At 33.7% G+C, this 26,559-nt stretch overlaps 1 protein-coding gene across 1 annotated transcript in view; it reads left to right on the top strand.

Annotated features, from left to right (window-relative positions):
* Positions 1 to 5,302: 5,302 nt before the first annotated feature.
* The window catches only part of LOC136041238 (ADP-ribosylhydrolase ARH3-like), a 63,453-nt gene continuing 42,196 nt past the window's right edge, over positions 5,303 to 26,559 (top strand). The window contains exon 1 of the mRNA XM_065725833.1: positions 5,303 to 5,501. Coding sequence (XP_065581905.1) covers positions 5,342 to 5,501 — 160 coding nt within the window. The 5' untranslated portion in view covers positions 5,303 to 5,341. The remainder of the gene's footprint in view (positions 5,502 to 26,559) is intronic.

Below are 26,559 nucleotides of genomic sequence, written 5' to 3'. Positions count from 1 at the left end.
AAACAACATCTTACCTTAATTTTCAGCAAGCAGTTTCTGTTTCTCTGGTTTTAGCTCTGAAAATGCAATTCTTGTTATTTGAGTAGAATTTTAAGCCATATCAGTGTTTTGTGTTTAAATATAGGGAAATGTATATCCTGAAAGTTTCCAAATCTTGGAAACTTCATAAATTGAAATTGAGCAAAGTTATGACACTAAAAACGCTTTTTTCTTGTCATTTAAGTAGAAGATTTATTTTGCAAGGGTTTCACTTTTATAACACAAGCATTTTTAAGGGTGTGGACCAAATATTGAGATTTCCAACTGTCATCATCACTAACCAGCAATTCTACAGGATTTAATCCTTATTTCATTAGACAATGTGATTTAAGGTAATTTAAGGCAAACGTTTTTAAGAGAGAGAAAGAGTAGAGTTAGATGCTCCAAAATACTTTCCCATGATATAGTTTAGTCTCTAGACCCATCCCTAAAAGTTTCATTTTCCTAACCTAAACCTTTTTCAAGATAATACAAATTTATCTAAAATAGAATTTTACCAAACAGAAGTTTAACCTAATAATTTGTAATAACATATTGTTCAGGCTAGCCTTTGCAATCCCTACAAATTTTGGCTCTTCACAACAAAGCACTATTACAGGCTTAGCCTAACAAAAGAAAGTAGCAAACTGCTTAATCTTAATAAAAAAAAATCCAAAGGACTTTATATTTCTTCAATGCAAAATATATATTAATTTTTTTTTTTCAGTGGAATACTAGTTATGTATAAACCAGCAAATGTTTAAGAATTTTTTGAGGGGGGACAGCTGCCTAAAATTAACAAAATATTTCTGATAGGCACAAAAATATAACAAATTAAGCCAAACTGGGAAAATAATTTTTTTCTCACTGAACAGTTACCATAACACATAATGTGTTGTAAGATTTTTGCAGTACTTGTGCATTATAGCCACCACATTCAAGTTCTATTGAGAAGTTTAGTTTGGCTAATTTTAATGACATAAAATAAAATATGATGAATATATAAAACTTTATCAACAAAATTATGAAAACTACAACAAAGAATCCTGGAATTTGTAAATCAGCATCATATCTAAATATACTGTATCTTAAGTTGTGATAGATTGTTTAAACGCCCTACTGTACAGGGGTAAATATTTAAATTATGTATCATAGACAATTATCTGAAGAGTAATCTATTAAAAGTCTCTTGAGCTAACTAGGGAAGTTTATTCTTTTTTTTTTACTTGCTTTAGCCTGTATCCAGTTCCTGATTGCCATATAAATTCCATATTCATAGTTAAATAACATAAGCCTTTGTATATAGACTCTATCTTGTTGCTAATTTTTCTGGGCATAGAATGTTTGATTTGGTAAAGCCCTAGAGAAGGACCTGAAGAGAAAGAAACATAATAAAAAAAAAATTCATGCTTCATAATTTTTAGAATAATAGCTGGTAACACATTTTATATTCAACTTTGCTCTACTTTACCCCTCAATCCTCCCAATATAAAAATGTATTGCTGAAATTTCCTATTTTCCATTTGTTTTGTCAATCTGTCTCTCTAACTTCATCCCATGTAGCTGTAAATTAAACAAATGTGACAAACAATAACTAGAAAAACAGGTGACAGGAGGTTTAATGCATTGAAAATATGAAATTTGAGCCATATTTCTGCACATTGGTAGGGGGATTGAGATAAAGCATAGCCTAACTTAATGATTTTCTCTTGCTATGTAGGGTAATTGGAAAGTCACTTGTATATCATGCTGTCCTTTTCAGTTTTAGTTGGATAGAAAAAATCCAAAAAAAGTCCCCTTTGAAAAGATAGTAGCCACAAAGTGAGATTGTATTTGTCAAAGCTTGGAGGTTTGTCCCTTCTGTCTGTTTAAACAAAACAGAATCTTAATTGAAGCTTTGTTCATTTCTATGTTAAGGGTGCACAACAATTATGATATAAGGTACTTTTCTTTATTCAATTGTCTTCTTTGTTGTCTAAAAGACTTTTTTTTAATCTAGATGTTTCATAAATTGCTCATTTTTACCAGAAGTTCATTTGACCTACTTTGAAATCCCTGGTCTTAAAATTACATTTGACTTTGTTAAAGCTAGGAGACATAGACCTTGTGTTTGTTTAAAGAAAGTGAATAAACATTAGTAATTTGTATTGCACTAAAGCCCTAGGGCCATCACAATTCCGAACAAAAAAGAAACTTCACTTTAGAATATTCAACATTGTCTAACATAACAGAAACAAAGAAAAAAAATTACCAAATTTTACTTCTGCACTCTACTGTCAACATGAGAACTTGTCCAAAATTCTTGCAAAACATTCATCCCTCATCACATTCACCATCCATCTCTCATCAAGCCTACACTTCATTTCTCATCTCACTCAATCCTACAAATGCATCAAATAACCCACTTTCTCATTAGTGCTTCCATAGATATGGTCAAAGTAAGAGCCATCTTGCTTACATTTTATTATATCTAGAAGTTTTCTGTAGCTAAGTCAGTACTTAAATATTTCATACACCTTTGTAAACAACCTTAAGATGGTAAAATAGGTTGGATTATCCAAATTTTTAGTTGCCACAATATATTTCAATCATTATTGTAATATAAAGGGCAGCCAATAGTAAAGGACCTGAATAAATATTTTAAGGTAATTAAAAAGGTTTATTACTCAAAAACTTGATAAAACTAAAAGGGACTTCTTAATGATTGATTACTTTAAAATATCTACATTATACACAACAATAAACCTTTGCTATGAAGGGAAAGTCAGTAAGGCCCAAAAACTATTCAATACTAATTGTGGTTTGAGACAGTTTGCTGAATGTCTAAATGATTTTAGATAGTAATGAAGATAAAATGTGGGCAAACTCAACACCAATATGCAAGTAAGTAAGTATGGCAGCACTGACACATCAAGGTCTAAACTGGCAGTGCTAATTTCCACTTTGTGACCCTTTGGCCAAGAATTGCAATTAAGGGCTTGGGGCCAGAAATCTTGTGCTTTTGTACACCCTCCCTGCTTACCTTTTGCATATTTCTCCATTTGCCTATTTAGAGCTGGTTTAGATCTGTCTAATATCACTGACCCCCATTTAAAACAAATAAACAGGCAATACTAGGAATCAAACCTGTACCCCATGGACAAAGGATTTCTTACTAAGAGTGCTTTCCACTTAGCCAAGAACATTATTACAACCAGAGTAGAACAACTATTAAGAAAAAAATATTGAAAAAAAAAAACAAGATGGATTTACAGCCATTTTCACTAATCTTCAATACACATTGTATTTTACTTAGACAAGTTATTGTAAGGCAGGTGTCAACAAAGCTCCAGCAGGGATTGCTTTACTTAAGATGCAAACTAGCACGGTGAATACTTAGCTGGTAAAACCCAAATACACTAGCAATGCCAGGAATTAAACCTGTACCCCTTGGACAAAGGATTCCCAAACCAGAGTGCCAACAACTTAGCAAGGAACACAAATGTGACCAGAGAACTATTATTTGAAAAAAGAAATATTGAAAAAAACTCAATTCATGGTTGTTGCTTTTCTCTACTGTCCCATAAACAATATATTTTATTTAGACAAATTAATTTTAAGACAGGTATCAACAAAACTCCATCAGGGATTGTATTTACTTAAGATACAACAAGCAATGTGATTGCATAGCTTTGTGATATTCTAGTCTTAAATAATGATAAAAAAGCAAATTTACATTTGCTATTTGTTTTCCAAACCATTTTAAGCAAAACCATTTGCAACAGCAATATGTCCATGGTTAGATTAGTGTCTATCCAAAATGCTTTACAACAGAAGGGACACATTTCTTGCAAAGCAAATACTCAGCTTTAATGCTATTCTGTGTCATCTCTAAAAAATTAAACTGTATCAGGTGTATTTTGATATAAGATACTTCTAAGACTTTTAGCAAGGGCAGGCATTTCTTCACAATTTATACAATGTGTAAAAGAGCACCAGGGGGTGAGATTGAAAAAAATAAACTTTCAGGGATGGGTCTAAAGGCTAAAGTATGTTCTGGGAAGGTCTGCTTACATGGAGTACAAAGAAACTGTTTCACAGCTTTCCTCAATCCACTTTATAAGGTTTTAAAGATATGCAAAGACATTTCCTAAATTTTGAAAAAAAAATATTGATATGGCTTAAAATGCTACTCAAATAAAAGGAATTGCATTTTAAGAGCTAAAGCCAGAGTAAAAGAAACTGATAATTAAAAATTAAGGTAAATTTTGTTTTGTCAAAATTTCAATAGTATAGGTATAGACCTTTTGAGTAAGCAATTATCTAAGACTTAGAAATCAGAAAAGGGTTGACATAGAAGCCTGGCAGTACCTTCCCAGAGTGTTTTTGACCCTGGATTAATTACTGAGTTTCATTCTTGTAACCTATTCCCTTTCCAAGATAATAAAAATTAGCTAAACTAGAATTTAACGTATTTTTTGCTTTGGATTCATTACTGGAAGTTCTATTTTCCTGACTTAACCCATTTCTAAGATAGCAAACAGTAGCCAAACTAGAGTTTGACCTGAAAATTTATCCATGGCCCTATAGGGTAAGGCTGAAATGTAAAGAGTTCTGACAAAGATGCAACACATCTTGAAGCATCTAGTAAGAATAGTAATTGGATTAACAATGCTTTATAACCACTAGGGTCTTGCTTCATCAAGGTTTTATCTCTGAAGCCAAATTACCAAGCTAAGGTCAAGTCTAGGGCATCAAAAGGATGAAACAAAGATTTCCAAGTATCTACATAAGTTTTCAAAAGCATATTCAAACTCTTGACTTCCTGTCTTAAGGCCTATGTGAATCAAATTGCAGGATATAACCCAACATTTATCCAAATAGCTCTAATATGAAAAAAAAAACAAAATTAAACCTTACTTTTGCGTGGCTAGAATTATATTTGTCAGCTTATAATTCTTATTTTATATAGACTAATTTATAGCCTACGAATTCTTCTTTTCGAAATCTACGCCTGAAAAGGTCAACCAACAATTATGAATGGTAGAACCCTACGGTTAAAAACAATGACAGTTCTGGTTAAATTAGAGTTCAACCAGTCAATTGTTTCACGCAAAATCACTTTTCATGACAACCTGGTTTGTCACTGTTTCACGCAAAAACAGTGGTTGAGCTCAACCACACCGAGTGGTTGAGCTCAAACAGTCTCTTTGGTTGACGCGAAAAAAGGCCTTAAGCCCTATTTGAATGGCTAGTAAAAAAAAGTATGAAAAGAAGACTTTTCCAGAAAGAACCTGCCATCTACAAATCATTATTTGGCAAAATTTTGAAATATTGTTGTTAAATGGCCGGAAAAAGTTCTTTGCTATCCAAAATGCGGGGTGCTCTTGTGGGTAGTCTAGCCGGAGACTGCTTAGGCAATCCATTTCAAACAAAAGGAGAATTTGTTTCTAAAAGTGTTCTGGACCATTACTTAATTGGATTACAAGACCCCAACCTGAAAGGTTTGACTTTCAATTTCAGTCCTAGCTTATTTTTTTTAGAAGATTACTTCTAAATTTATAAGACAGTCTTGTAAAATTTATAAAAAATTACTGATAAAACTATTGGGTAAAACTTTAGTTAATTGACTTCTTGCTATCTTGGAAAGGGTTTAGGTTAGGAAAATGAAACTTTCAGGGATGGGTCTAAAGGCTAAAGTATGTCCCGGGAAGGTATTTTATTGTACCCACCTCTACTCCTTCTCCTTCTAGAGGGCCAAGAAACTCGCCTACATGACAGGTCTATACCTATTGAAATTTTGACAAAACAAAATTTTACCTTAATTTTCAGTGACTAGTTGCTTTTTTTCTGCCTTTAATTCTGAAATGCAATTTCTGTTATTTGAGTAGAATTTGAGCCATATCAATGCTTTTTTTTCAATTTAGGAAATGTATTTGCATATCTTTAAAGTCTTGTAAAATGGGATTGAGCAAAGTTGTGAAGCTGAAAATAATTTTGTTGTACTTCATTCAAGCAGAAGATCTATTTTGCAAGGTTTCACGTTTATAACACACATATTTTAAAGGTTAGGGCCCTCTAGAGGGAGAGGTAGTAGAGGTAGGTACTTCAAAATATCTTCCCAGGATATACTTTAGCCTGTAGACCCATCTCTGAAAGTTTTATTTTCCTAACCTAACCCCTCTCTGAGATAGCAAAAAGTGACTAAACTACAATTTTACTGTTTAAATTGTTAAGACTGTTTATTTTTCCAAACCAGTTTAAACAAAGTTTTTGGTTACTTTGTATGGTCTCTGTTAGATTTTACTGATAATGCACACCACCTAGAAGTATTCAATTAAATTGGAACTTATCAAGTGAATCTGTTTGCCTCAAAAACCAGTTAGAAGATAAAAGTCTTCATTTTGTATTTAAAAGGAAAGGAAACTTAAAATCTAACTTATTTTGGCTGTCAAAATTATATTTCAGGATTATGTTGTCACAACAGGGCTGAAAAATTGAATTTTAGAGCTGGTTTTTACTGTCTAACACTTGATTTTGAGTCTTGCTATAGCACAGAGACAAACAAATTCATATCATTATTTTTTGGGCTTTCATCAAATTTGGGTTTGCTTTTTTCAAAGCAGGGTGGTTTTTACAACTCCATTTTTTTTTGTTGGGGATTTATGTAGTAGACAGTAAATGCATGAGAAGTGCAAAGCTATTATTAATTTATGTTATGGATTTTGGTTAGGAAATATTGGCATTTCATTGCATATTTTCATCTAGTTAAAGCTCTGCATTATATGATATATGACTGGCTCTGTTCATTCTAAAACACTAAAATAAAGGCCAAACTCAGTTATATCTGATCTTTAATAAAAGTTTGTATAAGTATACGCTTAAAAATAAGTATATGAGTTAAAATACCCCTTTAAAGGTCAGAGTAATTATTTAAGAAAAATAGATTTTCAAAAAAAAGTGTTCATAAAAGAAGACAAATAATTATGTGTTTTTTTTTTTTATCTGTTCAGTATAGATGGGTCTCTGAATTCTCAGGTTGAACAAACAGAATGGTATTGATTTTTCTTAAACACTTGAGTTAATCACAGAAATGGAATGCAACTGCAATATTACTTGAGAATTTCTCACTTTGTCAATACTAACCAATCACAAAATATAGTTATGTTTATTTATAGTGACTGTATATATTTGTCCATAAAATTGTATATACTGCTGAGGATTTTTACATTTATTTTGGTACATGCCATTCTATCATATTTTCACAAATAGTTGTCTATTAATCAATATTTTTCAGGACCTTTCTCTTACTTATTGCTGATTCTGAGCTGAATTTCAAGCTTTTATTTTTGTGCAAAGCAGACATATCAAGACTTAAATGGTAGAATTGAATCTAAAAAAATTTAAAGACTTAAAAATTGTAATTGAAAATATACCACAGCTTGAAACCCTGAAAATTTAAGTCACCAATCTATACCTAATAAGTACAAATATAACAAACAAATAATTATTTGTTTCTTAAGGAGTATTTCAACTCATATGCTTAGTTTGAAGTGCATACCTACATGCATCTTTATTAGAGCTCATATTTTCATGACAATTTTGGTCTTTATTTAGAATATTTTAGGATGAATAGAAGAGGGAACACTAAAAAAAGCTCCAAACTGACAGGACTAACTGTTATAATCCTTCTTCAAAATATTGAGGTAGATATCAACTGTGTAATGGATAGATATGGTGAGAATAGAAATATAAAAATAGACTTGGTCTTGTAAAACTGTGAATTTTGTAATTTAAGGAAGTTATATCAAACTTTTAAATGTTGAAAGATGCACTACATTGTTATGAAAAGTGAAATTTTGATTAGTAATTTTTTTTAGATTTTGTCAAAGTTGACACTGTTTGTTAAAAAACTATTTATAAAAAGAAATAATAACTAGTTAATGTTTTATTGCCTATACTTAAAATCCTTGTTTTAAATGTCTTCTATGTATTTCTATCTCTTTATTCAGTTTTCTTGTTACATCCTAAACAAACTAGTATTTGGTGTTCAATCTTTTATGCATATATGATTGTATCTTAATCCTCATTCCCCACTCTTTGTACCATCATAGTTACTAAGTGATGCCATATAGTTAGGCAACATGTGAAATGGTTCAACCTATACAAATAGTCACAAAGAATGCATAACTCCAAAAGAAGGTTCAAGATGGTCCAAATTTTTGACACCACAAAGCTTAAATCACTTGCTATAGAGGTTAGAAGTACAAAGGCTTAAAATTATACAGAAAATATTAAATATCATATTTTTTATAGATGGTGAACAGCTTTTTATTTTTTATGGCAGGATGATTTTTATAACTCACTTTTTCTGTTTCAATATTTTTACATCATTTTAATTTCAACAGATTACTTAGAACTTTGATCCTCACCAGATTTTAGATTAAATTTACAACCATTTCCATTTCCTATCTATGATATATAACTATTAAAATTCCCTTTAAATTACTGGAATTTCTTTGTTCACAAGTTTATTGGAGCAACCAATTATGTGCCCCTGCTAAAAAAAAAAAAAAATCCTGGATCTGCACATGGCTTGGTGTTAGTGCTGTATTCCCACTTTTTACAAGGAAACATAGCCTTTGAAATTATAAAAACAACTTCAGATAAAGATAGCTCTATTCATGTTTTAGACAATTCATACCCAGCCCCTAAAACAATGACCTTATGTAGACCTAGGGTAGGACTATTGTTATAGATCATTTTATTTTCTAATATTAGCCTATTTACATTTTTAACTCATTTAACATACCCTATCATTTTCTTTTCTTGTGTGTAAGCCAAGACTGTATAGAATAATTATGGTTAAGCCATTGTGACTGTACTACATTTACAACCCCCCCCCCCTAATTTGCAAATATATAGACCAAATTAAGAATTTCAGATTTATGATTCTATTTCTTGATTTTGTCACAGTCAATTTGTGTTGCAGGTACAAGGATTGAAGCAAGAATGACACATGGCAAAATGCAGTAGAAATATATAATTTGGGCTATCCTAGCCTATTAATTAATAAGCTGTCCTATTAATTGATGATATGCCTGTTTTTAAATCAATTTTCATTAAGAAAATCCTTTCAAGAATTAGCCTATAGCCTAAATTATAAGCTGCAATGAGATTTCACTGTTTCTTGTATTTCTTAGATACATGTAAATTTCAAAAAAGCAACAAAATTGCTCAATGTGTCAATAAGAATGATATCAACAAGAGCCTAACATATTTTTGAATGCTGAAATGCACATATTACTGTGATTGCTCAATGTTTTGGGTATTAGAGCTTGAGATTGGCTAAAAAAAATTAACTGCATGATTCAGTGTCCAGTTAATATAGTTTATATTATCTTATGTATAATAAGCTCAGACGTGCAAGTCAGGCAAGTAGTCAGACATGATTGTTGTGCCGTGCAAGTCAGGCAAGTAGTCAGACATGATTGTTGTGCCAGGACAGACCCATTCCTTTATTACATCAAGGAATGTCTCTATTGACTACTCCAGCAAAGGAACAAATAAAATCATTTTGTCTCATGTTCCATGTACCAAAAACCCACTGTCCATCTATAAATTATCTTTATTATTATAGGTAGCTTTGCTCTTTAAGCCTAAATATAACATAAGTTCAATTTCTTGCTCAAATAATTTAATCAAAGATCAAGGATTCCAATTGAGGCAGTAAAAGCAGTAGCAGAAAGATTTGATTCAATAGCAAATGACAAGTTCCAACTTAAACACCATCCTAGATGTCTGCTTGCTTGTTCTTCTGAGACAATTGCTAATTCTGGATCCAACCCCAACAGTGATAGAAATTCATTTTTTTAAGAAGAGAAATAAATTTAGTCTAAAATAAGAGACATACTCAAGACATTTCATTTTTGTTTTATACAATTAGGAAGAATCATTCCTGAATTGTATGTGCCTGAGTGCTGCACTCAATTATCAGTACTGAATGGGCAGTGCTGGGATTCAGCATAGAGTTGTGTATAGTTTTTTCTTATTCTGTGGAATTAATTTTCCATAGCTATTATTGATAATAAAATGAGGTGGGGGTTTTCCAGGGGGTGAACTTGTCAGGAGAATTTGCCAGAATTCCTATTCAAAATTTGTGCTAAAGTTTGAATTTTGTGCCAATTCTTTAAGAATGACTCCTGAAGTACAAGGGCTATTTAATAAGAACATTTAATTCCAAACTAGAGTTATACCAAAATCTAAGAATAATTAAGATGTGTAATGGTTCTGTGACCTTTTCACTTAAATATCATCTTTTTATAATAATAATAAAAAAGGGATCTGAAAATCAACTTTCACATGGGTCTAGGTGCTACCAACTAGGGATTCTATCTCTGGACCTTCTAAATGTTTACTGGCACAGTCAAAAATATCATAGGCAGCACATTAGTAATCAAAGAACACTGCTAGTACTGTGTAGTTTATTGTGTAGGCACAAATACAATGTATTATCTGTTGATAACGATGGGATTAATTTTGTATGTTTCACAAATAGGATGACTTTGCTTACCCCAAGGGGCCAATTTGAAAAAATGTGGTTGAAGCCCAACTTGGTTGAAAGATATTGTTTTGCAAATAAGAGTAAGCAAGCCTATGGCTTTTTAGTTGCTATGAAATTAAGTTTAGTTTTAGTATCCTAGAATCTGTTTACAGATCCTAGTATTTTTCCCTCTTTGAGAAACTTTCTTCCAGCAAAATATATAAATTTCACATTATTGAAGATAGGATCTTGAAACCTCTACAGTAGGGTTCTCAGATATACTGAATCTGATAGCATGCTTTTTATTCAGATTATAAGCCTGTGGGTTTAAGGCTATTTTCCTCCCCTTTTCTGAAAATTAGTTTACATTTATCATTTTCCTGGCAAAATAAAAACACTGGTCTTATACAAGTAAAAGTCATAGCCAGGATAATTTGTCTATGGACACAGGAGATACAAAATTTGAAAAAGTAGGCTTCAGGCTAACGGCTTGCAGGCATTCTCTTTTGGTAAATATATTTCTTTTTTGGAAGTATTACTATTATTATTTTACAGCTACACCTCATATATTGAGAATGCAAGATATGACCAGTGCCATTTTATTGTTCAGTTTCATTTCCTGACAAGGATTTATTAACAAAATGATTGATTCACTGAAAAACTCTGGATCAGAATGGGAATTAAGTAATGCTTGTAGCATAATATAGGATAAAGATTTTCTCATTGTTTACGTTACTTTTTCATTTAGTCTAGAGCTATACATAAGATAACTAGAAGAATCATTGGGAAGAATTGTGAAAAACACGAGAAAAATCATAAAGTTAACAAAGAGAGAAGTCTCATATATAAACAGGACTACAGCCAATAGCATAATTTTGTCAAAAATTATGCCTGGGGGAAGGGTAAAAGTGAAAATGACAGTGAAAACTGAAAAATTAGTCATATATTACCATAAAGGCAAAGATGTTTCTCTGGATATTTGAATTTTGCAGGCTTATCTAAATTTTTACAAGAGGTGGGGGAGGGAAAACTTGGGTTTGGAGAGGGCACTATCAATACATAAACACCTCATTAATTAGCCTAGACCTAATAGCTTTGGATATGCTATTTCATCTGGGATACAACTTATGCATGGCTTTTTATTAAATTCCTAGCTCAATGCTCTTTAGGCAAGGCTAAATGTCTATTATAGATGTATGTCATGGGTCTATTGTTTTATAGGTCCATGTTATATATTTAGACTGGAAAAATAGAAGCATGTCTAGGCTAAGGTAATACTTTAGAATAGCCTATTATACCATAACTAAAGGCTATTTATTTCTTACTCAGGCTATTTAAAGATGAAGAGTCGTTGTAAGTGAAACCCATAATCTCAAAAACAACACTATGTTCTTATTTGAAACTAATGAAAAAATGAGTTTAGGTACTAGTGATAGCCAAAATAATAGGAAAAAGCAAAATATACGTAACTGTAAGATCTATATAAGAAGTACTGAATTTTGGAAAGGCCCTGAAGTCAGTTGGACAAAAATATAACATATCTAAAAGTACACTAAAAATTAGAGCAGTCAATCTTCAAACTTTAATTTTCCAAAACAAAATTCTTCAAAAAATTTACTAAAAAAAAGTATACATAATGATGCAATACAAATTCACAGGATAGAAACATTCCTATTTTTAAATAAATACAGGCTATAAGAAAAGGTTAGAAAGAGCACCTCAGAAATTCTTGGTTTCTGTCACATGATAAAATGGAACAGGCTTATTTTGGACTGCAAAAAATCTGATAACTGCGGTTTAGAGTGATCTTAAACTTTTCGAAGTTAGATAATAGATAAGGTAGTTAAAGGCTTGAAAGTACTTGCGACTTTTAGTGTGTTGGAAACTTGTGTCTCCATCTTATATAAATTAGGCTACATATTTGCATATTAAAGGGGGGGGGGGGTTGGAGTAAAGTAAGATAAAGTGTTTTTAGGATTAATATAAGAAAGTGTTTTTAAATTTCTCAAAGTATTTACAGAATAATGTTTCATTCTGAGAAGGGCAACCCCTGCATTAGTGCTTGACAAGTTTAATACATTTGTTGGTCCTTTTTTATTATATTCTTTCTAAATGTAATCATTATTTAACTTGTAAGACTTTAGAGTAATGTTTTTTTTTTTTTTGGCTTTATTGTTACTACTATTAGGCATAACACCAGAAAATATAGATTGTGAAATAAGAAAAAAATCTTTTTGTATGAAATTTGAAACGATGACTAAAGTTCCAAGGACATTGAAATGGAAATAAATTTTCCCTGGGCCCATTTTAGGCTTATTTATAACTGAAATCCATGATTTTCCATAATATTTTATTTGGTTGTTTCAAAGTTATGAACTTTTTGGACCTTGCTGTATTCTGCCTGTGTTGTTAATTTATTTAAATCTAGTGGTGCTTCTTGTGTATAAAAACCCAAATGTTAACAATCAGTTGATCCCAAAAGGTGTTCATCTCAAAATAAGATTTAAACCTCCTTAAGCTGTTTGGTTCCATACATTTTAGCTTACTTGTATCAAGAGTAATGATTATCCCAACGGAGTATAATCTTTTCCTTTATCCAGTGTAATCACTTTCTAATTGTGAATTACTTTCTTTTTTCGCCAAGCTATTAAGTCTATGCAGCCATTTTGTCTTCTATTTTTGATATAGCCTGTGCAGAAGAAAGCAATATCAAACAACAAGAGCCGTATTAGTGCAAGTTGGATTTAATCCTTTAACTGCTGGGGACTGGTGATTTGAGTATTGGCACTTCCCACAGGTTCTGTCTACCATAATTTTTCTTCTATAATTTATGGTCAGTGTTATCATATTGATAATGCCTAAAGCCTTTTCTAAACCAAATAATGATAACAATCCCCAAAGGCCAGAAGAACGTGCAAGAGATAGTCCTTCTAAAACTGACAGATGTGCCTTGTGCAACTTTGCTAAAACTCTAAATGCCTCCAATGTTATACCTGCATGAAGTGGACTGTGAGTTGTCTTGCTCTTAGTGGTTATGAGCTTAATGCTGTAAATGCTGCCACCTCAAGGCTTGATTGTGTAAGGAACTGTAACAATGCTCCTTTACACCATGCACTTCGGGACCAATGAATACAGCTGATGTTGCCACTGCAGTTTTTGTGGCTATGCTTACATTCCAAACTGGAATTACAAAATCGCTCACTGGGTTGATGTTTTGTGCTATGGAGCTATAGAGCTTAAAACTGATTTTCAATGCATAATTGCGAAAATTGATAATATTGAACAATGAATATCATCTAAGTGTGACAAGGAAAATACTCATTCTATTATTCACGAGGAGGTACAAGCTGCTACCAGTGCTGTTGCTTCATTTGTCTAATTAGAGCTGAGTATAATTGTGACTGTAGAAAACTTAATATTGCTGCACTCAGTATCCCTGATGTGGTAAGTGTTACTGTCTTCATAACAAACCATCTTAAACGTGATTACAGAATTGACATAGGACTACTGACCAATGTAGGGTGTCTGACCACTAATGCTGATACTTCAGCCCCAAACAGATCACCACCAGTGATTCACTGTTTCTAGCTTTGGTATAAAAAAAAAAGTTCTCCAGAAGTCATTTTTGCTATATGCCAAGATCCAGTTCTACTCAGATCAATCTAGGGATGATCGCCAGAAGTTCAGGGATATGGTTGGAGAGATTAAGAGACGGACTGCAGCAGGTGAATCCAATCTTGTTTTCTGAATTTTACGGATTTGTCAAAAATGATCACAATGCATTACCAATAAATGCGTTCTGGTTCCATTTATTTGTGTTTCTCAATTGTCTATTAGCGTTTATAATAGTGTTTCTTTGTCTGATGCTGACTTTTTTGCTTGTATCTATCCTTTTTGGCTTTGTGATTCTTCATAGCAGATGTAGTAGCAGTGGTAGTAGTTGCAAATGTGGCAGTGATGGTAGTATTAGCAGTAGTGTGCGCATGTTTCCTTTCGGTCTGATGATGTTCCTGTTTAAGAATTCTCTGAAAGTTCCAACTTAATACCCAAATCGATTCTTGAGATGCGCTCTTTTGACAATGAACATGCACATAGCGTCATACCTTTCTTAATCACAACCTTTCTTGGTTGTGACTTGGTTAACCTTTCTTGATCACAATGCTTTACCAATAAATGCGTTCTGGCATCATTTATTTGTGTTTCTCAATTGTCTATTAGCGTTTATAATAGTGTTTCTTTGTCTGATGCTGACTTTTTTGGTTGTATTTCAAGTGTTCCTTTTGCAATAACTTGCTCACATAATGTTTCTTTGTAATATCACAGTGCTGTATCTACTAATATTAATAGTTCTTTAGTTCTTGCATACTCTAGGCCCACACCCTCTCAGATTCCTACTTCAGAACAAATGAAGTCCTTTAGTATGAATGTAGATAGCCTCTCTAATAAACTTTCAGAACTTTCCTTTCGTATGATTTCAGAAGAAGTAGTGGTTGCAGTAATTAAAGAAGTTATGTCAAAAAAAAAAACACCTTGTCTGTGTTATCACCTGACCAAATTGACATGGTTACCAACTCCTTTCAAACCTGGTTTTCTCCCATTGCTTCAGAGGAGTATGCCTATATGTAAGAGATTAATGAAAAAAATTTCCATAAAATATATTTTTCAAATAAAAGTAAAGAACTTCATTAAACCAGAAATGAGCAAAATTCAAATCAAATAATCTACCAAGTGTTAAACTACCACAAATCAGCATCGATAAATAAATGAAACCCAAAACGAATAGAAATTACAATAAAAATAACGGGTCAAACTTAAAACTAGTAGAAAGTAACGTGAGTAGGGCTCAAAACCCCTATGCCTCCCCAATCCCAGAACGTAATTTTCGCTTTACAGAAAAAATACAAATGAATGAGCATTGTCAGTTTAATATACATATGCTGATATTAAATAGATAGATATATATTTTATTGTGAAACGAAAGTCTCTTTGGGCCTTAGCAAAAAAAAAAAAACGAAAAAAAACACCTACACACAAAATTATAACACATTATAATGACACACATAACGATAAAAACACATAGTACATAGCAGTAACAATTGAATAACATAATAATAACAAAAACAAAACAAACATAATAGACATTAGATATTTCCGATATTTAATGCTCTAAAGTCACAAGGGCCATGGCTACAAAAAAAAATTAAAATAAAACAGCTTACACACATTCAACATTATTTTCAGCACTCACTCCCCCTTAGAAAAATCCGCTTATATGTCATTCCCAGTTTTTTATATATTTTGCAATCTTTCTTATTGTCCCATAATCTTTAGATCCCATTATTGAAACCAACCACTCACTTGTCCCCACATTACCAGAGAATAATTCCTTCCTTAAATCCTATAATTCGGGACAAAGGGCAATGAAGTGAAGCAGATCCTTGCTATTTTCTCTACACATAGGGCATGAGTATGGACTGTCCATTATCCTTATCCTCCGTAAATATATTTCTTCCTTTCTCCCAGTGCTAAAAATTAACCCTCCCTTATATATACCACCCAATTTTTTCATTATTTAAACCTACTTGAAAATAAGTGTCGTATCCCAGATATCCTTCCCAGTGGCATCGTTTGGGAGGGAGGATGGGGCTATAGTCACATACTATAGCCCACTATAGGGGGGATGGGGGATGGAGCCTCTGATTTTAGAAGGGGCCTCAAATTAGTAGTCACAATTTATATTAATTTGACTTGAAGTGTGAAAAAAAATGTGTAAAAAGGTGTTTTAAATTAAAACAAATCTGTTTTTAATAGAGCAGTACTTCACAAAAGTCTATTGTGAGCTTCATTCTAAAATATATTTATTCATTATTCCTATTTCATATTTCACGACACATTTTTATTGTCTTGTTTTAAAGCCACGGTGCCAACTTTTATTACAACTAAATAAAAAACCAAGTTTTTTTTTAACTGCAAGTAAGGAGCGACATTAAAACTTAAAACGAACAGAAGTTACTCCGTATATGAAAGGGGTTACCCCCTCCTCAACACCTCGCTCTATACGCTAAAGTTTTTTTTTTTATTGTTTTAAAAAGTAGAGTTGAGACAAAGAGTCAAACTTTAGCGTAAAGAGCGGGGTGTTGAGGAGGGAACAACCCCTTTCATATACGGAATAATTTCGGTTCGTTTTAAGTTTTAATGTCGCTCCTTACTTGCAGTTAAAAAGACTTGTTTTTTATTTAATTTCTGAACGTTTTTCAATTAATGCATGTTTTGATTTTGACTCATCGCAAATGAATAATTAAAACTAAATTTGCATATTAATTTTTCTTTTGCTAAATGACTTTCTCATAGTTTTGATCGGACGATTTTGATAAAAAGGGGTGGGAGAGGAGGCCTAGTTGCCCTCCAATTTTTTGCTGCTTAAAAATGCAACTAGATTTTTTTTTTTTTTAACGAACGTTTTTGTTAGTAACAAACATACGTACCTTACAAATTAACTTACGTAACGAAATTCTATATTTGTGTATTTTATTACGTATATGAGGGGGTTTGCCCCCTCGTCAATACCGTGCCCTTTACATGAAAGCTTGAATTGTGTCCCAAATCTTTAAGAATGACCCCTGAATTACAAAGGCCGTAGAATAAATAGTTGAAATTACTAAAAATACTTTAGCGCAAAGAGCAAGGTATTGTGGAGAGGCGAACCCCCTTATATACGTAATGTTTTATGTTTGTTTCAAGTTTTAATGCTGCTCATTACATCCAGTTGAAAACATTTTTTTTATTTATTTTCTCATTGTTTTTTTTTAACAATGCTAGAAAATCGCCCCCTTTATGGAAGTTTTCTTCCCTCATGGTAAGTTCCTCCATGGAAATATCCTCCCACGTAACCCCTTTAACCCGACCCACCCCCTGCCCAACGCGAAAAAGTCCCCCTGAGAACGTTTGTACACTTCATAATAACCATTACTATACGTAAACAATGGTCAAAATTTATAACTTGCAGCCCCTCCCCCAGGGAGTTTGGGGGATTAAGTCGTCCCCAAAGACATAGTTATTAGGTTTTCGACTAAGCTAAACAGAATGGCTATCTCAAAATTTTGAACCGGGTGCTTTGGGGAAAAAATGTGCATGGGGAGGGGCCTACGTACCCTCCAATTTTTTGGGTCACTTAAAAAGGGCACTAGAACTTTTGATTTCCGTGAGAGTGAGCCCTCTCGTGACATTCTAGGACCACTGGGTCAATACAATCACCCCTGGGAAAAAAAAAACGAAACAAACAAATAAACACGCATCCGTGATCTGTCTTCTGGGAAAAAGTACAAAATTCCACATGTTTGTATATAGGAGCTTGAAACTTCTACAGGAGGGTTCTCTGATACTCTGAATCCGATGGTGTGATACTGATTCTGATAGTCTGATTAATGAACCTGATCTATGACTTTTAAGGGGTGTTTCCCCCTATTTTCTAAAAATTTTTCAGGCTCGTAACTTTTGATGAGTAAGGCTAAACTTGATGAAACTTATATATTTAAGATCAGCATTAAAATGCGATTCTTGTGATGGAACTATTGGTATAAAAACTTCGTTTTTTAGAGTTTTGGTTACTATTGCTCCTTACTACAGTTCGTTACCACGAACTGTTTGATAAAACAAGGCGACCCATGATCCTTAACAAAATTATACAGGTTGGTTAAGTGATTTTGGACGAGTCATCCCCTCTATATAGACGTATTAAGTCCTCTTTATTTCTTTGAGTGCGTTCTTGAATCTCTTCTGAATCTTTTCTGAGTTGTGTGTGACTCAAGTTTTCTCTGTTTCTAACCTCTAAAATAGAACACAATTGTGTACAACGACGGACTGTTTGCATTCCTAGTAGCCGTAGGCACATTATTCTTAATAGACGCCAGGTCGCATGGGAAATTGCAAGTTCCTTGCGCTTTTCTTCTTTGCTCGAGTTAACAAATTAAATTTGAAATTATATTTCATTCAAAATCGTTATTTTCATTAATTTTGTTTTTTTAATTTTCTCGAAGTTTAGCTTCTTGAATTTTAAGACAACCAAAGTGACAATTTCAGACCAGTTTTTTTTTATGATTTCAGGAAAGATAAGAACAACATATTATATAAAAGAACGATCCGAAGAATCAATAAGAATCTTGAAAGACAGTACCTGATATCACACACCAAAGATTATAACAAAATGAAAATATGAAAAAAGCACAAGATTTGTTAATAGGACAATTAAAAAGAAATTATACCAACAATCAAAGACCATAATTTTGACTTCACAACCAAAAGGTTTATAATTGGGGGATGGAGACTTAGCTTGAACCAACTTATAAAAAAGGTGAGAAAAACATAAAAAACAAAACAATTAAAAGCTATACAAGAACAAACTGAGTATTGAAAGAAAAACCCAGACCTATTAATTGGTGTCAATTCAAGAAAAATTTGGATGGGCGGGGGGGGGGGGGAGGGGGGAATTTACTATTCAGCTTCCAGAGGGATGGGGTGAAAATTTGTTTTTTTTACAATATTCTATGCAAATATCAAGCCAGTGTCATGAGCAGCCACTTTTCAAGTATGCAAGCCGGTATTAAAGCAGTTGTACCACATGCAATTTACATTCACTGCCATGCCTATAGACTCAACCTTGTGTTGAGCCTAAAAGCAGTTGATTGCATTCAGAACTTGAGATGAATGGCGCATTTTTTCTCCATTGTTCAAGAGCTTTGTGGTTTTATTGTGAACAGCAATACACGCTATCAACTGTTTGTTAATGTTCAGAAAGCCACTGGCATAACTGCTCTTCAACTGTGAAATCACCTTCTACGAAAGGGTATACTGATATAGATCGGTGAACAAAGTACTGAATAGATACAACTGTATTTTGACTGTTTCATCAATTAACAAAACATCTAGTGACGGAGAATCGGCAGCTCAGGCCCACAGACTCGCAACTTCATTACTCTGCCTATCGCAGCGGCTAGTAATGAAAGATTCTTTTCTACACTAAGCCTGATTAAAACCATTTTAAGATGAACAACGTGCAATGAAAGGCTCAGTGATCTGATGTTGATGTTTAGTGAAATGACTCTTGTGAAATCTTTGGATTTCGAGGCTATGGTTGGCATTTCTGGAAAAATGAGACCTTGTCGATTCATAGTGCTCCTTCCATTGCCGGTAAATGCCGAGGGATGACGAGGCTGTGACTTCACATGACCATTTCTGAATCTCCTGATCCTCCAAGACATCCTTCACTAATTTTGCTACATTTCCCACTTCCAGTCCTATCCCCTTCCATTAATTCCAAACTCCTGATGACCCACAACTATTTAAAATTGATCACACTTGGGAAGCCTATGAACTTTTCCTTCTATCATGCAACGCTTCCAGATATGTTGTATTTACTAGCCTAATATTTGGTAAACCAATCACCTTTCCCCAGCATCCTATCGTTCTTACCCGTCTTTTTACCCTCAATGAAAACAATCCTAGATCAATTTTAGGACCAAACTATTAAATTTCCCACTTATTCTTAAAAGTCTCCTGAAATATCCTAAATGTCTCAGTCGCTCAAACGGCCCTATAATTGGGAGGAGGGAGGAGAGGAGACAGCTTGAACCAACCTCTTTTTGAGATCATCCTTTAACGCAAAACTATAAAATTCCCCACTTAGTCCTAAAAGTCTCATGGAATGTTCTAAATGTCTCAGTCGTTGAAAAGGTTTTACAATTGGTGGGGGAAGGAGGAAACTTAGCTTAAACCAACTTATAAAAAAGATGAGAAAAACATGAAAAAACAAAACAAAAAAAGCTATACGAGATCAACCGGAGTATTGAAAGAAAAACTCAGACCTATCAATTGTTATCAATTCAAGAAAAAATACAATGAGGGGGGGGTATACTCTTCGACTTCCAGAAGGAGGGGGTGCAAATTAGTTGTTTTTTCAATTTTCTTATGCAAATACCAAGTCAGTGTCATCAACAGCTACTTTTCAGGTATGTAAGCTGGTATTAAAGAAGTTGCACCGCATGCAATTTACATTCACTGCCATGCTCATAGACTCAGCCTTGTGTTGGGTGATTGCATTCAGAACTTGAGACAAAGGCAATTACAAAAACATCTAGTGACGGAGAATCGGCAACTCAGGCCCACAGACTCGCAACCAGTCTTCAGACACTTGAATTTATGTTTAAAACCCATCTAGCGAAAAGTTTTTTTTGTGCTGCAAATTCTCTGTCTGAGCAGCTGTAGGTGGTGGACTTAATTTTCTTCAGAGCTACTGGTCTTACTGCAGCTACGTGATATAAAATTATAAACATTCGAGCTGACAAAGCTTTTGATGAAATCTTTCACAAAGCAAAAGAATTTTCTCATGAGTCTCGTGAATGCTTCCGCAAAATTTTATAAATTCTGATTCTTCATGTAAAAGACTAAAGCTTGCACACGAAGCAGCTTCCTGATTATCTGATTTTGTAACCTTGTTGACTTTGGGAAAAAGTGATCTTGCTGAAGTGAAAGAATCAACTAAAGATGATTTCAGAAGGGATTATTTTCTTGTGATAGACCGATTGTGCTGTGAGTTTGAAAGCCGGTTCATGAATGCTCTTCCACTGCTAGAGTCAATCTCTGCATTAGATATTGATTTGCCGCACTTTCTCAACACCAGCCGACTAGCTAGTGTAGCTGCGCATTACAAAGTGTCTTATATTGACACAATCCTGTTTGTCTTGCAAACGGATCCTGTGAGAAGATATATCGACTCATTAGGCAGTAGGCCAAAAGATCCCTTTCAGCTACACGATTGTGTGAAGGTAACGTTGAAAGCATATTCTGAAGTTTTGAAAATTATACAAAACTTCATTACTCTGTCTATCTCAATGGCTAGTAATGAAAGATTCTTTTCTACCATAAGCCTGACTAAAACCTATTTAAGATCATTAATGGGTTACGAAAAGCTTAGTGATCTGATGCTGATATTTAGTGAAAAGACTCCTGGGAAATCTTTGGATTTCGAGGCTATGTCGGTATTTTAGGAAAAATGAGACCTTCTCGATTCACAAGTTGCAATAAAACTGTGAATTTTTTTCCAACTTAAGCTCCCCATATCCTGTATGTACTTTTAAACTGGTTCTTACTATTATCAGTTGATTTTGGGAGAGTCCTGTGCTAATCACTTTTAAGAAATGTTGCTTTTGATAAATGTAAGCTGGACACTTCATACGGCCCACAGAGGCTCCTTAGCCCCCCTTCCCCTTACTCCAAAATGAAATGACGCCGCTGCTCCTTGTATTGTCGGTAAATACCGAGGCTGAGACTTTGCACTGCCATTTCTGAATCTTCTGATCCTCCAGCACACTCTTTACTAATTTTGTTACATACCTCACTTCCAGTCCTATCCCATTCCCTTAATTCCAAACTCCTGATGACCCACAACTATTTAAAATTGATCTCACCTGGGAAGCCCATGAACTTTTTTTTTCTATCCTGCAAAGCCTCCAGATACGCTGCATTTACTAACCCATTATTTTGTAAACCAATCACCTTTTCCCAGTATCCTATCATTCTAACCCGTCTTTTTAACCTCAATGTAAACAATCCTAAATCACCCTTTAACACCAAACTATTAAATTTCCCACTTAGTCCTAAAAGTCTCCTGAAATATCCTAAATGTATTCTCTGTAATTTTTTCCCCTTTTTCAAGCCCCAAACTTCCCCGCCATAACTCAATATTGGACCAACTTTTGTCTAAAAAATTCTTCTGTAGCTTAATATCTGCCAGCGCTAGATGCCTAAGGGGACTCACCCTTCTAACTCGCCATTTCCACCTGATCATTCCACCTCCTTGAACTTGTAAACTTACATTCCAAATAAATAAAATCCTTAACTTCTTTCATCCCTTTCCCTTTAAAATAGAACTTATTCTTTTCTTTTTCTCCTTTCCCAAAAACTAGTATAACGGATTTATCAATATTTAAAACTAATTTCTTACTCCTCAAATAACTGTCCAAAATCTCTAACATCTTTTGCAAATCTGGAGCCGATTTTGCGAGCAATACTATGTCATCTGCAAATAATAAATAAAACAGTTCCAGTGACATTAAACCTTAATATAAGGACATTTCTATTTCTAAAATACTTCTCAATATCATTAATAAAAAGAGAAAACAAACGCGGTGACTGAGTGCATCCCTGTCTAAGCCCTAACTTACTTAAAACTGGCCTAGAATAAGAAATATATAGGTTCACTGCTACTTTAACCACTTTAAAATGTTAATAATATTTGATTTATTAAAGTTATGAAAGGGATAACATTTAAAATTATTTTCTTTTTCAGTAATGTGTAAATTATTTTCTGGCCATGAGAGGACACTGGGGGTTTTGAGCCCTAATCATGTTTAATTTCTACTCGTTTTGAATTTGACTTGGACATTTATTGTAATTTCTGTTCATTTTGGGTTTCATTTATTTATTGATGCTGATTCGTGGGGGTTTTACTTTTCTTTAAGTAAACTTATTTTGTGGAAACAATTTCTTTAATTAACTACTGTTCGTTTTATGCTGACATAGTCTTTTCCAGGGAAAAAGAAAATAACAGTTTGAATCTCTTTCGTTCTTCTTTAAGAATTTATAGCATGACCTGCCATTTGTATGACGCGGACACTTTTTCAACAATTTTTAACATCATACGCCCTTTTAAAAATCTTGACACAAATAGTAGTGTTCAATTTAGTGTTATACCTTCTCTATTTGACCTGAAAAATAATACTTAATGATTTATTCAAATTTTAAGTGTAGAAGTAGTGACAGAAGAAGCCCCGAAAGGTTGAACATAATACCCTCAGTCGTTCTTGGGATATTGCTGAGATTTCTTATTGACAACCAACATATACAGAGTACATTTATTTTTAATCTTAAGGCAACATTTATTTTTTAAACATAATGAGGAAATTCCTTACTGTGAGGGGTTGATATACGCAATAGCTCTGGAGATAGAGTTACAAGACCGTTCAGCTATGACGAACAAAATGGCATTCTTAAAATTTTAATTGAAAGTGTTTGGAAAATTATGAGCTAGAGAGGAGGGCTGATTGCCCTCCAATCACTTTTCACTTTAAAAAGGGTACTATGAATTTCCCATCAAATTAGCTCCTATAAAATATCAATGATATTACTAGCTATGATAGAGCAGTGCTTTTTAATTGAAACTTCCCCTATGCGTTTCAACTTAATGCCCTTAGTTTCATTAGTTACAGAAAGCGTTCAAGTAGTATTAAAAGTATTCACATAGTGTCTTCTGGCTAGTTCAAATTCCGTCAGAACTTATCCTGAAGATCTAACTTAAGAATGCAAGCCGTTTGAAAGCCTTTTGAAAATCAACATGATCATAGTTCGTTTTGAATTAGTTCAAAACGAACTTTATTCCGTGAAACCTTCACCTTAATACCCTTAGCATTTGTAGTAGCAATAGTTGTAGTAGCAGTATGCACATAGTTCATTTGTTTTGTTTTCAACATCCCATTCAACGCACGATGAAATTTAAATTCAACACACTATGCAATTTAAAATTAATACCATCAACTGGTCCTTGAGTATTGCTGATACATCCTCCTGACAACCTTTGTGGGCATAGTGTGTTTCGATTTATTTCAAAACAGTTTCAATATTACCCAAAATTTTCGCCTTAATACCCGTAAGGTTTATTAGTAGTAGTTGTAGAACTAGTAGCTATAGTAGTAGCAGTAGGAGTAGAGTTAATAATAGTAGTTTTAGCTTTTGTAGCTGTAGTAGTAGTAGCAGTAAGTAGTAGTTGTAGGAGTAGAAGCAGTAGTATTATTATGCAATAATTGTCTTTTGGTTAGTTCAGCATCCCCCAAAAAAGCCTTTTATCTTTTAACTTCACACATGAAACTGTTCCTAAGATATTGCTGATATGCTCTTTTGACAACTTGCGTACGGATGGCAAGGTTGTTATCCGTACAACAGAAATTTTCAGCAATATTCTATTAAAATTTCACCTTCATACCCCTACGTATAGTTGTAATAGTAGTCAGTGCAGTAGTATTACTACTCAACCTAATACAATTAGTCATTGCTTTTACTTTGTCGATATGCTCGTTTGATAATCTGTTTATTCGTATACTTCTTGAAATTTTCATCTTAATGCTCTTAACCTTACAAGTAGTTGTGATTGAAGTAGTAATTGAAGCAATAGTAATAGTAGTAGTAGAACTAATAAATGTTGCATTAGTAGTAGTATTAGTAGTAGTGTACACATTTTGTATTTTGTCAGTTGATCTTCCCCTTTAAGTATTCTCTGAGAGTTCCAACTTAATACACAAATCAATTCTTCAGATACGCTGTTTTGACAATCTAAATGCACATAGTGTCTTTTGTTAGTCTGAATTTGTCATTAATATTCTCCCAAATTTTACCTTCATAGACTTAGCCTTAACAGTTCTATTATCACAGTAGTTTCGATGGTAGTAGAAGTAGTTGCAGTGTTAGTGTTGTATTAGTAGAAGTAGTAGCAGCAGTAGTACTAATAGCGGTAGCAGCACGTGCATATTCCCTTTTGGGTAGTTGAACATTGCTTTCATGATGTCCCAGAAGTTTCACCTTGACACGGTAAGCCATTCCAAAAATATTTTTTATGTGCTCTTTTGACATCCATTTGACACTCTTTTCACTTTAATCCTCTAAGTCTGACAAGCTGTTGCAATTGAAGTAGTAGTTGGAGTAGAATAGTAGCAGTAGTTGTATTACTAAATTAGTAGTGGTATTAGTGTTAGTAGTGACATGCATATATTAGGCTTTTTTCAATTGATCTTGCTTTTTAAGTGTTCTCTAAAAGTTCCGACTTAATACCCAAATCCATTCTTAAGATACGCCTTTTTGACAATCTGCATTCGTCTCGATCCGGCGGGATCTGTTTCTTCACTCTTGGAAAACTTGTGCCAAATATCTGATCTTCTGAAGAGACAAGGGAACGATGCCATGTTAATGGAGACTTTTAACATCATTCTGACTCTTCCTCTATCATCAGGTGTGATAGATCTGCTCAGTATAATGTCTGCTTCGAACATGTACCCCTCAACTACGATACCTACCCGAGTAACTACCATTCATTTATTGACAACATTTTTTCGACGCTGCATCCAAGATCAGCCTCTGTCTTGCTATCTAACACTTCTGATCAGTTCCCTCTGCTTACGAATTTTAAAATACAGCAAAAAAATCCTAAGCCGGATGCCACGCCTATGCAGGCATTCGTCACGTGGAAATTAAATGACGAGAACCTGAAAACCCTTAAACAAGTACTGGAGAGCACATCATGGGGTAACATTATGAATACAGAAGATGTTAATGCTGTGTTTGTGGAATTTCATAACATTTTTGTGAGAATGTATACCAATTGCAGCTCTAAAAAGTATACCAGGAAGACTGGACGGAAAAATCAACCCATAACCCTTTGGATTAGTCATGGACTGCTCCAGTGTATTAATAAGAAGAACAATCTCTGGACTAATCACGTAAATGACCCTTGCATAGTTACGCTTGAGCATTATGTTGAATATAATAATGCCTCCGACCAATTTTACCTAAAGCTAAAAGAATTTTTTACATTGGAAAATTAGCTGAAAGTGGGAAAGATTCACGGAAGATATGGAAGGTTGTAAGCTCTTTGCTGCTTCCCTGGAGCGCCCCACCTGAGCTTCCTTCGAAATTATCTGTAAATTGGGAAACTATATTGGGGCCAGAAAACGCTGTAAATGCACTGGGATCATTTTTGCAGAGGTGGAAGAAAAAAGCAAATTCCCTTGAAAACCCTGCGAAGAGTTTTAAAGATTACCCAAGCCCAGCATGCACCAAGTCAATGGCTCTCGCTCCTGTCTTTTTACCTGAAATTTTGTTGATTATAAGAAACCTAAGAGGAAATTCTGCTTCTAGATTTGACCAAGTACACACTAATGTGTTAAAAGTTGTTGCTTCGCCAATCGTAGAGCCTCTTA

Source organism: Artemia franciscana, unplaced genomic scaffold, assembly GCF_032884065.1.
Source record: "Artemia franciscana unplaced genomic scaffold, ASM3288406v1 PGA_scaffold_1180, whole genome shotgun sequence".
NCBI lineage: Eukaryota > Metazoa > Arthropoda > Branchiopoda > Anostraca > Artemiidae > Artemia > Artemia franciscana.
This window is presented reverse-complemented; position numbering and strand designations above follow the sequence as displayed.